This window comes from Harpia harpyja, chromosome 2 (assembly GCF_026419915.1).
Source record: "Harpia harpyja isolate bHarHar1 chromosome 2, bHarHar1 primary haplotype, whole genome shotgun sequence".
Lineage (NCBI taxonomy): Eukaryota > Metazoa > Chordata > Aves > Accipitriformes > Accipitridae > Harpia > Harpia harpyja.
Window position 1 is genome coordinate 36707245 of NC_068941.1, and position 12639 is coordinate 36719883.

Consider the following 12639-nt stretch of genomic DNA (forward strand, 5'->3'; position numbering starts at 1 on the left):
AAAGCTTCCAGAAGTTGGACAGAAGTGAAAGACACTTTAGGCGAAATGCCTCGTGCAACAAACTGATACACAGTCCCAGCTTTACTGCATACAACTGGCAGTTCAGCAAATTTTTCATGCCATCAACAGCTGTTGCAGGCCGAAAGGACAACAGAAATGGAGAGCTTAATCTGTAAGAAATCATCAACAGAGGGAGCTAAGGTTAAATCAGTTCAGCGCATTACTAACTTCATTATTTTAAACTTGCAGACACAAATCACTTCCCATTTTAGGAAGCGCAGGAATTTATTTGTTCGTTCACATGCACATTGAGCAGAATCTGGCAGAAAAGAACTGCTTTTTCTTCAGAAGAAACCTGCCTCCTGATCTTGTAAAGAGCTGTGCTCACCTGAGTAATGGGTGCTTCTGAGCACAGACTCTGTAAATTCCACTGTTTGTATAATCACACTCCCTGCCAGACTCTAAGGTGCTCAGAGCAATGCCGAGGGAAGGGAATAATGCCTGCTCACGATGCATGGCCTGAGCACGGCTTCCACTGGACAGGGACTGAGTTACCCATTCAAAAGATGAAGTTAAAAATTTGGTCCCAGCGCAGTTCTACCACGAGCTGGAAAGATTTTCTCCCTGACCCACATTAAAGATTTCCTACAGGCAAAGGGAAAAAGGGCTTTTTACTACCTTGTCGGTCATTTGAGGTATAATTGTAGTGCAAAGAGGTGGTTGTTCTTCATACCAACTCAACAAAGGGAACTCTTGGAGTGAGGGTACAGTTTTAACTCATTAATCAGCTCTCATCGAAAGTAAAAGCTACATTACCAATCTTCTTATGAATGCTTTACCACGTATTATCACTGGTGACCTTGCCAAGGTAGGAGTAAACTGCTGTGTGTTGAAAACAAACCTGGAGAATACCTTCTGCTTCCCTTTGAGAAGGTTGAGAACCAGATCCCACAACATACTGCTGTGTTCCACACTCTGCTCCAACTTAAAATAAACTAAACTTCTTAGTGGCTCAAAATCTTACAAACATTTATAAAATAAGTTTGTTTCATATTCCATTTACTTGTCTCCAACAGCAAAGTTTGAGAACCATAAATATTGCTTCACTTTTCTGCTAATGAAATGAGGAAAAAATCTCAGCTGCTCCTCTGCAACTGAACAAACTCTCATACCCCATAGAGGCTGCTTTATGTACAATCAACAATTAAAAACTGGTGAAATATGGTTTTAGTGAAACCACTTTAAACTTCCCTTTTGGGGATGTAATCAAAATCACCACCCCCGCATTGACGCGCTGGAGAAAAGGAATGTTAAAACATAAATCTGCAGCCAAGGTAAGTCCAAAAGCAAGGATGTGCCACCATTAAGGTAAGCCTCAGCAATTTGGCTCAAAACTCAGATTACACCAGTCCCAATTAGAAGACGCTTTGGGTTTCTTTTGTAAACTTTCTCTTAGCTGTAAAGGCTACTGGTGGTTGAAAACTCAGTTGTTGACACCAGGGAAAAACATGTGTTGCATGGAAATGAGTTGATCTGCGGCAAATGATTAATGGTGTAAGCTACAAGGATCTGGCACCTCCTCATGCCACGGGGGAGTGCTTTGGTTAGCGCTCCTCTGCAGAGAGGATGCCTGCGAAGAATGCCAACAACCGTTTATTTCTACAAAGTGAACGAGGCCTCAAAGCAGATTTGTGTGGTACACATCAGACCTATCTCTTTAGCAAAAGAAAGCTTTGGTCCAATGCTACTGCATTCTAGTCACACACAAAGAGGAAAGAAAAGCACAGCAGTGTTGAATGGACTTTGTTAGGGTCAAAGTAAAAATGAACTGGAAAAAGAAAAAACCAACAAAAAAGCACAACATCCATGACAGAGAAGCAGCAGTAACATCACAGACCTCTAACTATTAATGTGCATTACTCATGGACAGAGTTTGCTCAAATCCTCTTTCTCCTTCTTCACTGTTAACAGAAAAAAAAAATCTTAAATCACTTTGTTCTTTATGACAAAGGCTTGGAAGTTATATTTTCTTTTTTGGGGGGTTGTTTTCTATTTCTGACTCCTCTGTTTTAATGAGATTGCAACTATTTAAGGCATTGTTCTACAATTAGATTACATACTGTAGGGCTTCACATTGGTTAGAAATAATCTAAGACAGACATTTCTTGGCTTGCTCCACACTTTTTACATTTTAAAAAAAACCACCCATCATCTGACTCAGCTCCCCAGTGTCTATTTTTTTATTATTATCTTTTTTTAAATGTCATTTTAAAGCATTTCTTGCCCTTGAACACAAGCTGAAAAACTCCAGTACCCATTTTGCTGTACTAGTCCAAAAAGACACAAAGCTTGCTTGTTATCCGAGGGAATGATGCGTTTGCTTTGTGCGTGTCTGTGTGTGTGTGAGAGGGGAGAGAGAGAGACTCATGATGGCATACTTGTCATGGGGAGTGGTTTGCATATTAATAAACAGTATATATGAGCCTTTTCCACGGAGGCCAGCACTCAGAGGGACTCCTGTGCACTGAGGAAGGGACCACGTATCACTGCACCAGAGTGAGTTCTGTTTCAGCTTTGCTTCTTGCCACAGTCCGGCTCCTCTCTGTCCCCTTTCTTCTTCTAACCCTGTTCTGCCCTCCCTAGGGCTACTGTTATACCAGCCGCGTGGGGGTTAGTCTTGTCAAATTATGCTATATGTAGAGCAAGTACTGAGAGCATTTCATTTTTAGAGTTTTGTTAGGTTTATTCAGCATGAGTCTCTGACCAGTGCTACTGGTGTAGTGAGGGATAACCATGAGCTCTACACAGCGGCTGCAAGTGTAACTCAAGTACCCCATCTATATACCTTCTTTGCTACTTACAAGCATCTTTCAACTGCCTGCTGTAATTAAGACATCTGTACGATCACATGCACTGCTGCAACCAGATTTCAGAAATTACAAACTGCTTTTCTAGCGACAAAAAGGCAGATCACTAGCCTGTTGTTACAGCAAGTCCCTGTTTCTCGCCAGTGCCTGACGCTACCTGTACTGAGCTACTTCGATAATCAGGGTGCCTGTCAGAGAGAGACTTTCCAAAGAAAAGACAGCCTCATCAACATAGCAGCAAGACGTTGGTGTGGGGAAGCTCCTGGCATTCTGCAGGGAGTTTTCAATAAGTGAAAAACCATTTCAAAGCAATATTCTATTAGATGTAAAGGCTGATTTATATGCATGCACTTACATAACCAAGCCAAATCTACGCTAATGTCAGAGGAATTAGATAAATATTAAGCAGCAGCAACCAATTCCTCCAGGTCATTTCTGTGCACCGTTCTGTACATTTTCCAAATTCCTGTCTTCTGGTTCACTAATGGATTAACATACTCTCGTCCTAATTCCCATCACTATTCTGTAGAGGAAAACCTCCTGCATATGCTTCCACTCGCTCCATTTTTCCTCTTATCAAAACTCACAGGGGTTTTTTGCTGTTGATTTTTTGTCTTTTACTTCCAAATGACACTTTGAATAGCTGTTCAGGATTTTTTTTTTCTTTAAATTCTAACTGCTGTCATTTGCCTGTGTGCATAATCCTCCTGCACCCGTTTCCTCTGTTAAAAGCCATCCTTTATTCACTGCTCATTTCAAACTACCCAAGCTAACAAACCGTAGCTATAAGCTATTTTTCCTGGACTTCTATGCTCCTTAGAACTGTCTAAAAACACTGGTACTTTCGTACTCAAAAGTTGCAACTTTTGTAAAGCAAAAAAAAAAAAAGTTAGACACAGTCTTTTGTAAGTTTACTTTTGTTTATTCTTTTGTTTTCTTTAATCCAAAATAGAATCCACCTCTCCCTAAAAACGCGTACATAGTGTGAATTACTCCCTGCCACAGATGCACACACGCCCAGACACACAATCAAATCTATTTGGATAGAAATAATCTTGAAGCTCTCCAAATTTTAAACCAAAAATACACACAAAGTAATTCTTAGAGTTCTGGGTTTGTGCACACGCAAGCATGTTAGCCAGTCATCTTAAGTGCAGCACACTCCTGTACCACTGACAAACACACTCTGCTGCTCTAAGGGTTTGCTCTTAAGATTTTTGGTTGCTGTCTGCCATACACAACTTTATTCTAAGCAGTCAGAAAGCAGAAGTAACTGAAGATGGTGCTAACTTTCAAAATACCTGTACTCAAAATCTCACCGGCAAGTAATTACACTGCCTAGGAACCACTGACATATTGCTGCTATTGGATTAGCAAGTGGCACGCCATGCCACTAAAAGCTCTGCTTAGTCACATCAGCTGGAGACTTGTCATATATGCTGCAAATCTCAAACAGGTGAATTTTTCACCCTTTTGCCAGCTAGTCCAAGGGGGGGGGGGGGGGCGGGGGAAGAATCTCCCAAATCCCACATATACATTTTTAAGTGCCATCATTCTGAAAAACCTCACTTATCAGGAGTCAATCTGCTAAAAGTCCCATAAAATAAGCTACAACAATGAACTGAAAAAAATGAAATGTTTAATTTTGCATCTCTTTAGAAGTAACTAAAAATGTTGCTGGAATGACTCTGTAAAGCATGAGCATGAAATGGGATAGGAGAGAAAACAAGGACATTCAGTGAGACCAGACAGACACATCTACGCTTTGGATTTGAGTAGCAGATGGCAAAGGGAGAAGGAAAACAAAGAAAGGTATACAGGAAGGATGGTTTGAACTGTCTCACAATCTTTCTTTAGTTTATGTTTGACAACAGGAAAGAACAAATGTGGGACACCAGCCTCTGTAACAGTATGCCTCAGGTAAACAAGCTTTTTGGGTTTTGTGCCAGGGTACTCTGGGGCAGAGCAGGGAACCCGCAGCAATTGACACTGCCGCAGAGTCAGAGTCTACTTGGTGTTTTCACAAACAAAGGTGAAACCGGCTGCAAACTGCCGCTCAGAAAGTACTTTTTTCTTAAGTGTAGGGACACATAGGTTAGGGTTTTACATACCAAGCAGTTTGTGACCATAGCTCATGGGGTCTTGGACGTTTACCACTTACGGCCAAATTTTGATGGTCCCCAGGCTTCTGGCCAGGTGCTGCTCAGGGCTGTAGGTCCACACTTGCTGGTGCTGGTCCTCTCAAGAAGACTGGCAATGTCCAAAGAGCGCTTTAGAGAGGTCCTGAGCACCCTCAGGCTCACTTCTGTCTGTGAAAACAATTCCAAAATATCTGAAAATACACAAGATCTGTGCCCCAGCCCATTGTGCTGGTGCCTCCTGGGCAGGGTGGTATGTGCCAGGCACCCCAGGGCAGAGCAGGGGGACAGCAGGAATTTGTGGCCAGGAGACCTGGTGGGTGGTGCTGGAAAACTCTGCAGAGTGAATAAAACCTTGCCCGTTCTTACCCATGCCAGCTACAGGGAAGATATACTGTGCTGAAAAACCTACCTAATTCTTTTTCTTTCATGCCTGTGATTTTGTTTATTTTTGGCAAGTTGTACAGAGGGTTCACAACATGTGACAATTAAAGAGCAAAGTAGTTTAGACGAGCAGGGGGAAGGATTTGGCTTTTGTATTCCCCTTGTACATATACACACACGTACCCACGGCTGGGGTAGGAAAAGCAGCTCATTTTTTCACATCCAAGGAGAGGTGCTAGGTGGCCAGGAGAGTTGTTATACAAATTACTGTGCTGGACCAGCTTGAGAGTTCAGGAAACGGACATGAAATCATCCTGCTAAAACCAGCAGCCGTCTTTGGAGAGCTGATTAAACCCCTTAGCACACAGCAACGTGACTCACAACTGTGCTCTTTGCTTTGTAGGGCTGTTGTGAGGGGGTGCTGTTTTATCTGAAGACTACAGAGACAGATGCAAGGCATGAATTTTACAGGAATGAATGGTGTTGGCAAGAATTAAGATTATTTAGGCTTTTGTTCTACCACAAAAGGCTTCAGGGAACTCTTAAGACATCTGATGAGGAAATAAAAGACTGAAATAGTCTCTCCTGAGAAATTATCCTAACCACTCCTTAGTCTGCATCTTTCCTGAGATCTCTCCTCTTGCAATTTTATTTACCAGTATTTTGCAGTCTCAGATGTGCAATTTATTCATTTGAAGTTCATTACAGCTTGGGAGGCTGCACAAAACAATTTTAAAAGTTATTTACATAAAACTGGGGCCAAGTAGCTGCAAATCAAAAGACAGAGGATCAGACAGAAAGCAAAGTCATCACAGATGTTCAGGCCCTAAACCGAAGAGCCTGGCACGCCAGGCAGAAGGAGCTGCACGCTGCCAAGGCAGCCCAGCGAAGCCCTCTCCATCACCGCCTCTCTGCCTCCTTGTACCTGCTGACATGTGAGCACTCCCTCATTCACTTGAGTTAAAAATGAATGGGGTGAACTTCAAATATCTGAATTCTTATCGTTTTGTCTGCATGTGCCTGAGGGGCAGTCACATGAAGAGCAGCAGCTACAAAGTCAGCTGGGAGAAACCCAGTGGACTCTGGTGTTCTCCTTCAACAACAGCCTTGACACTGACCACCCATTCACTGTCCACTCACATTGGACTCTCACCTTCAAAAAAACCTCTCAGATTAAGTAGTTTTCTTAAGTAGTCACTTAACATACTCATATGATTAGTACTTCTCAGTAATCCCACAGCAATGCCTTAAAAACTCTTCTCATGTTAGGAGGCTAATTTCTACCACAGGTTGCAAATAGCCAGCACACTGGGTAAAGACATGCAAAATCTCACAAAAAAAAAAAAGAAAAAAAGTGCTTTAAGCCGTGCATACACCTGATCTGGAAAATCATGCTAAGAAGTATCAGGCCACAACCATTACATTGGGATTTGTTATTTCAAAACCCAACCCTACATCAAATTGCATAAACATTTACATCAGATGATTTGTGTGTTAAACAGAAAAGAGCGTGCAGTTTTTTTCTCTTTTCTCTCCAAGGTCGAGATTTCTATCCGGCATAGAAAAAGAACTAATTGAATTAAAATGTTTATTTTCTATAATTGGGGTGGAACTGGAAAAGACACCATTGCTTTTCAGAAAGAGAGTTTATGTCAGACTGAGAGCTGACAGGAATTAGATAGAATTACTTAAAACTTTTCATTTTATTCTCTGTCAAAACACAGACTTCTGTGGAAACCTTCCACTGGAAGATTTGCAGTCTTCCATTAATCTGCCAATATTCTCCAATCCTTCTCCCCCAAAAGGGGGGCAGAAATTTTCTTATTTTCTTTGCTAAAAAATAATTAATTAAAACATCTTTTGGCAGGAAAAAACACAAACCAACAAATCATTACTATTTTTAGTTTTCAAAGGCTCAAGCCTCTAATATTTTTTCCTCCATGTTAAAAGCAGGAGAAGTTTATGCTCAAGAAAAGGAAAATGAGCATTTTTCCTTTTCACAGTGCAATAAGAGAAGACCATCCTGATTCTTCAATTCTCTGTTTCCTAATGGGAATCCCAAAGTCATTAGCTTCCCCATTCAGGGAGTACAACACTTAAGATACCTGCCATACGCCTCAGTTTTTTCCAGGGAAAGGCAAAAGTTATTTGTCTTAGTGTTAATTACATCCAGATAAACAGCTTGGATTAAGCCAGTGCCTTTGCCAGGCAGAGTCACCAACCTTCGAGGAGTCAGAAGGGGACCAAGAGCCAGCCTGTGACTGGTTCTTGCTGGCATGGACGGATTTCTCACCATCAAACTCTTTTCTCTCCAAAAAGGGCCAATACATCACTATTTCTGTTTGTGTTTTCAGCTCTGAATTTAGACATAAAACACAGGGAGTGTTTAGAAAGAATAATTTTTCATCCGAAGGAAAAAATTTAAGGCATTCCTGCACCCACCGATTTGATCAGCAACCAGAAGGAGAGCTGCACCATCCCCTGCAGACAGGGCAAGGCTGCTTTCCAGCTGTCTCCTGCCTTTTCGGCATTTCTCAAGCAGAGCAAGGTAACCAAGCACGCATTTCCCCAGACCTTTCTGACCATTATGTTAGGTTGGTTAAATAAAAAGGAAGAAATAGTGAACACAGGCATTTTCTATTTGTCCTGCTTTGCTAAAACTGCAAAGTGCGTTCAGTAAAGTTATAGCTGTGGAAACTTTTCTTTACTTGCCTTCTACAATAACTATTTAAGTCTTGTCTCTCTTGTTCCTTCCTCTGAAAACTGAAAATTTAAAAAAATGGAGGCAGGAAGACTCACTTGGACAGGGAAACATTTTTTAAAATTGAGGAAGGAGAACACTGCCTTAATACTCAGCTCTCCAATTACAGGGATGAGGAATTCACATATCTGAGAAGGACAATAAGCAAGACAGGCAAAACTGAACTTAATATTCCTAATGCTTCTCAGGTGAAATAAGGCAGGGTTAAAAATCTTTCTTTGTACTCCATAAAGTAACACAACTCTCCCTGACCCTTAAGGATCAGAACCAAAAATCTGTGCTTCATATTTGGATAGGCCACTCCTGAGATAATAGCCTCAGGAAAAACTCTCCGTTAGTGTGCAGAGATTCTTTTGTCTATATATACAAAGAAAAACCCCATAGACCCAGCCAGCTTCTCTCCTTTCCCTTTCTAAACTGAGTTTCCTAATTGACATTAGCACTACTGGGCCCTGCGACTGGGAGTAAGGAAGAGAAGGAATAGTTTTCCCTCTGAAATCCCAGCATTACCATTAATGGAAAATGTTCAGCTGATACTGGTTATAAGAACCTCAAGCTGTGTATGTGGCATGGTACATATAGGACATCACAGGAATATAGGAGTAAATATATGAATTGGCTGAAATTTCAGTGCCCCCTCCACCCCAGCAGGATACCCAGATCAGGCTGTTGGGTATGCATCTATTTCAAACCTGCTCATCTAATTTCCAGGCCAACTTTGCAGAAACACCTTGTAAAGAAATAGCAACTGCTTTAAAAGCAGCCCTAAGAACAAAAAGAGAGGAAAAAGTCCACCAAGCTTTTCAGCTTTGGCTAGGTTATTGCTTAGAGGGGGCACGAACTCTGTTTCACACTTCATAAAGCAAGATGCTTCTTGGCAGAAAGATACCTGTATGAGTGGAAGTCGATTTGTTGCTATGCTTTCACCTTCCAAAATCATGAAAGTGGAACATATAATATCAGCTCCAGCAACCCAAACACTCCGGACTGATATAACAGCTTAATCTTATAATAAAATCAACAAAGGTATCCACTGACTGAATCAACACTACTAGTCCTCACAGGGACTTTTTCACCTTCCTCATCAGACATGGCAGCACCTTCCCTTCTCACACCCCTCAGCAAGCACTGGCTTTCCTCCGGGAGATGCCAAGCTCCAGCCCGCTCTCCCAGTGGCCGATCACAGGCCCTGAGTTCCCAGATGCAGCCCTAAGTTGTATTAGCACAGGGAAATGAAATGGAGCTCCCTCAAGGACCGTGACTGGTTGCAATTCAAGCCAGGACGATGACACTATCAGCCGAGACCTCCAGCTTCCCCTTTTTGGCAGGCCCATGGCCGGGGCAGCGTTGTGTCAGGTGCTAGCTAAGTGACTCCTAAATTAATGAAGGACCCTCATGTTAAATAAATACACATACAGTGCAATACATCATCTCTTCCAGGCAGACAATTCAAGTCCCAGATTTTTAGAATTACCCAGATGAATCTTAACCCAACCCTACCAGTCTTGCTTGCTGGAGGGAACAGTTGGGCTTTTTTAAATCCTCTAACACTAATGAAACCTTAAGGCCAGAAAACCCTTAATTTCTCACAGTGCAAAGTACAATTAAAGTGGACTTTGCACCATGAGGTTCTTTGTCAGACTTTGGATGGATGTGAACAAATAGCTCAACTAACTTGTTTTTCCCCTCCGCCCCTAGCTCAGGGAAAAGCTCTCTGCTGCCTGTCACCTCAAATATTAATAACCTTATCCAAGAAAATGAAATAAAGCACTGCCTTGTGTTTTCATTTTTTTTTTTTCTGAATTCACACACTGAGTATCTGCATCCAGGTTTTGATGTCTCTTACTAGCCTGAGGAATATTTCCTTGTATTACTTTGAGGGCTGGCTTTTCTGAAAGAGAGATGAAACACTGTTCCTCTCCAAAGTCCAGCAGAGTTTTGGTGTTAACTTTCACAGGGCAAAGGCTCAGGCTGGGTGTGCAGGACTGTGCACAGGCTGGCAGAGGCAGCCTGCTCTGGGTTGCACGGGGCACGCACCCGAAACTCATCTTGAGCAGGCAAAATGCAGGAGGTGAGCTTGTGAATTACCCTTTAAAACAGAGCAGGGACACATACACTGTCATCCAGTAAAAGCAAAAGTATTGCATACCTTGTAGACACCAGGACTGTTTGCTTCCATATCCTCCCAGTACATTCATAGTTTCCGGTGCTTTTTCTTTTCTGTACTAGTGCTATCTGAAAATCAGCATTTTAGTTCTTGGAGAATGATGCTGATTGTTTCCTGGACCCTGGGTTTTCACTCTAGTCTTGCTTGAAGATTTCAAATTAATTGCTCGGTCCTGCTTCAACTGGAATAAAAGCATCCCAAATTCATCAAGTAATACAGTATCTCCATAAAAACATGAACAGTCTTAAATTATTTGAAATCTGTCCTAAGATGTCTGAGATGCTTGTAACTTCAACCTGAACTTTGACTCACGAGTAACGTGGAGGATACCACCTTTGACACATATTTGATCTTCTCTCAGATTTTCTGTTTGATTTTGTCACTAAGTGGCTCCAAAAGTTGAATTTAATCACAAGATCCATTAATCTTCTGTTTAAAGGTATGTTAAAGCCAGTTAAGCTGGCTTTAAGAAAGACACAGAGGAAAGCTAGAAAATCAGCTAAGCAGGTCAACAACTTTAAAGTATTAAAGCTAATTTGATAGTAAATTTAGACTAGTTCACTGCTTTGAAAGTTGTATGTGATAAAACTGGGGCTGAGGTTTCCGCAGGTGCTGTCAATGTAGAACAGGGCGGGTGTACAGGTGGGTCCTGGCCATGTATTTGATGCTTCAGAAGTTGAAAAAACATTGCTTAGATGGCACATTTGTTGGTGGAAGGTAAATCAGCCCCCTCCTGCATTTATACACACTTGGCTTTGCAATGAACTCACCAAACATATTTAATAGCACTAAGCAGGTGGCTAAATGTTTGCAAGTCTGGGCACTAAGGGCCTCCCCCCACCAACGTCTTACAGTATTTTTAAGCCACGACTAAATCTAAAAAAAAGAGAAATCATTTTAAATAGCTTTAAAGATTCTCCCCCCAAAAAAAAACCAAAAACCAAACAAACAAAAAAACCAAAAGCACAAACTGAAAGACCCAAAATAGACCTTTTTCCCCCTAGAAGTGACATTTTTCAATCATTTAATATTTTGGATGTTTCTAAAATGGTTTTAATTTGTTCCTCATGATCTATTCCTTTAAAAAACACACTGGGAAAATGAGGTAAAGGAGGATAGGAAAAAAACCCAGCAACATATTTTGTATGATTGGCAAAAAGCTAATCTGAACACAGTCATTTCTTTCATTTAGAAACTTACCTGTAATTGTTTAGGAAGCGCTACTGACATTTCACAATGAACACAATGAAAAATAAAACCTATAAACATTTCAAAAACATGCTTACAAAAAACCTATAGAGGCCTTTAAAATGTCAAGTATTTTTGCTAAACTCCTGGTAGGGGTTTTTTTTGTTATTCACAGATGGAAAAAAGTTCATAAGCTTAAATGTGCATCAGCACTGCAAATACTTGATTACTCCTTATGGTGTATTCATTAGAAATTTGTTTAGCTTTGCTTTAGACATTTCAAACAATAGTTTCCACTGCTTCCTTGACAGGAAGGAAGCTCCACAGGCTACTACAACAGCCAGAAAATCTTCCTGATCTTCAGCCAAAATTCCCTTTTCTTTACATCATCTCACTACTCCTGATTATACATGTCTTTGTATACAAAGTTCTCCCACAGTAAGAAACAGACTCTCAAAATGCTCGCCACCAGAAGTGTTAGGCTTCACTCATCTCCAGTCCGCTCTCTATATACCTGTCTACTGCCTTCCTCATGACTGTACCTTAAAATCTTCTATTCCTGGGCTTTTAAATGCCTTCCAGCTGTCAACAACTTTCCGCTAACACAGGGCTAAGTGAGCTAGAGGTAGCTGAGATGCTGGAGCTGGTGTGAGTGGTGTAGTAAGTCCAGGGCACTGGAACTTCTATTGCTGTTTATGAAGAAAGGTCTGCGGACACCCCTAAAGAAGGGAAGCAGGCAGTATGGGGTTTGCACCTTAAAGGTCGTGTCTTCTCCAAATGCAGATTGAATCAGTAGTATTCGCTTGCCTTTCAAAAAACTGGAAAGTAAGAATCAAGTGGGGGTTTTTTCCTCTTTTATTCCCAAATCACTAAGTCATGTCTAATTTGAACCTCAGATAACACGTGCTCTTTTAAAAATGCCATTCCTTGCTCACAAATGACCACACAAAATCAGAAGCAGGAACAAATGGGGGAAAAAAAAAAAAAGAAAAAGCTACAATCTCATCCTCTCTTCTTTCTTTAACTTTGCAAACATATAATCCAAACTCATCCTGCATAAATAAATAATAAAGTATAATAATATATACTATTATTATATAAGCACAATAAAGCATAATAAGTAATAAATCTGGG

At 41.1% G+C, this 12639-nt stretch overlaps 1 protein-coding gene across 1 annotated transcript in view; it reads left to right on the forward strand.

Annotated features, from left to right (window-relative positions):
* Nucleotides 1–2344: 2344 nt before the first annotated feature.
* The window catches only part of HPGDS (hematopoietic prostaglandin D synthase), a 30400-nt gene continuing 20105 nt past the window's right edge, over nucleotides 2345–12639 (forward strand). The window contains exon 1 of the mRNA XM_052776356.1: nucleotides 2345–2556. Coding sequence (XP_052632316.1) covers nucleotides 2479–2556 — 78 coding nt within the window. The 5' untranslated portion in view covers nucleotides 2345–2478. The remainder of the gene's footprint in view (nucleotides 2557–12639) is intronic.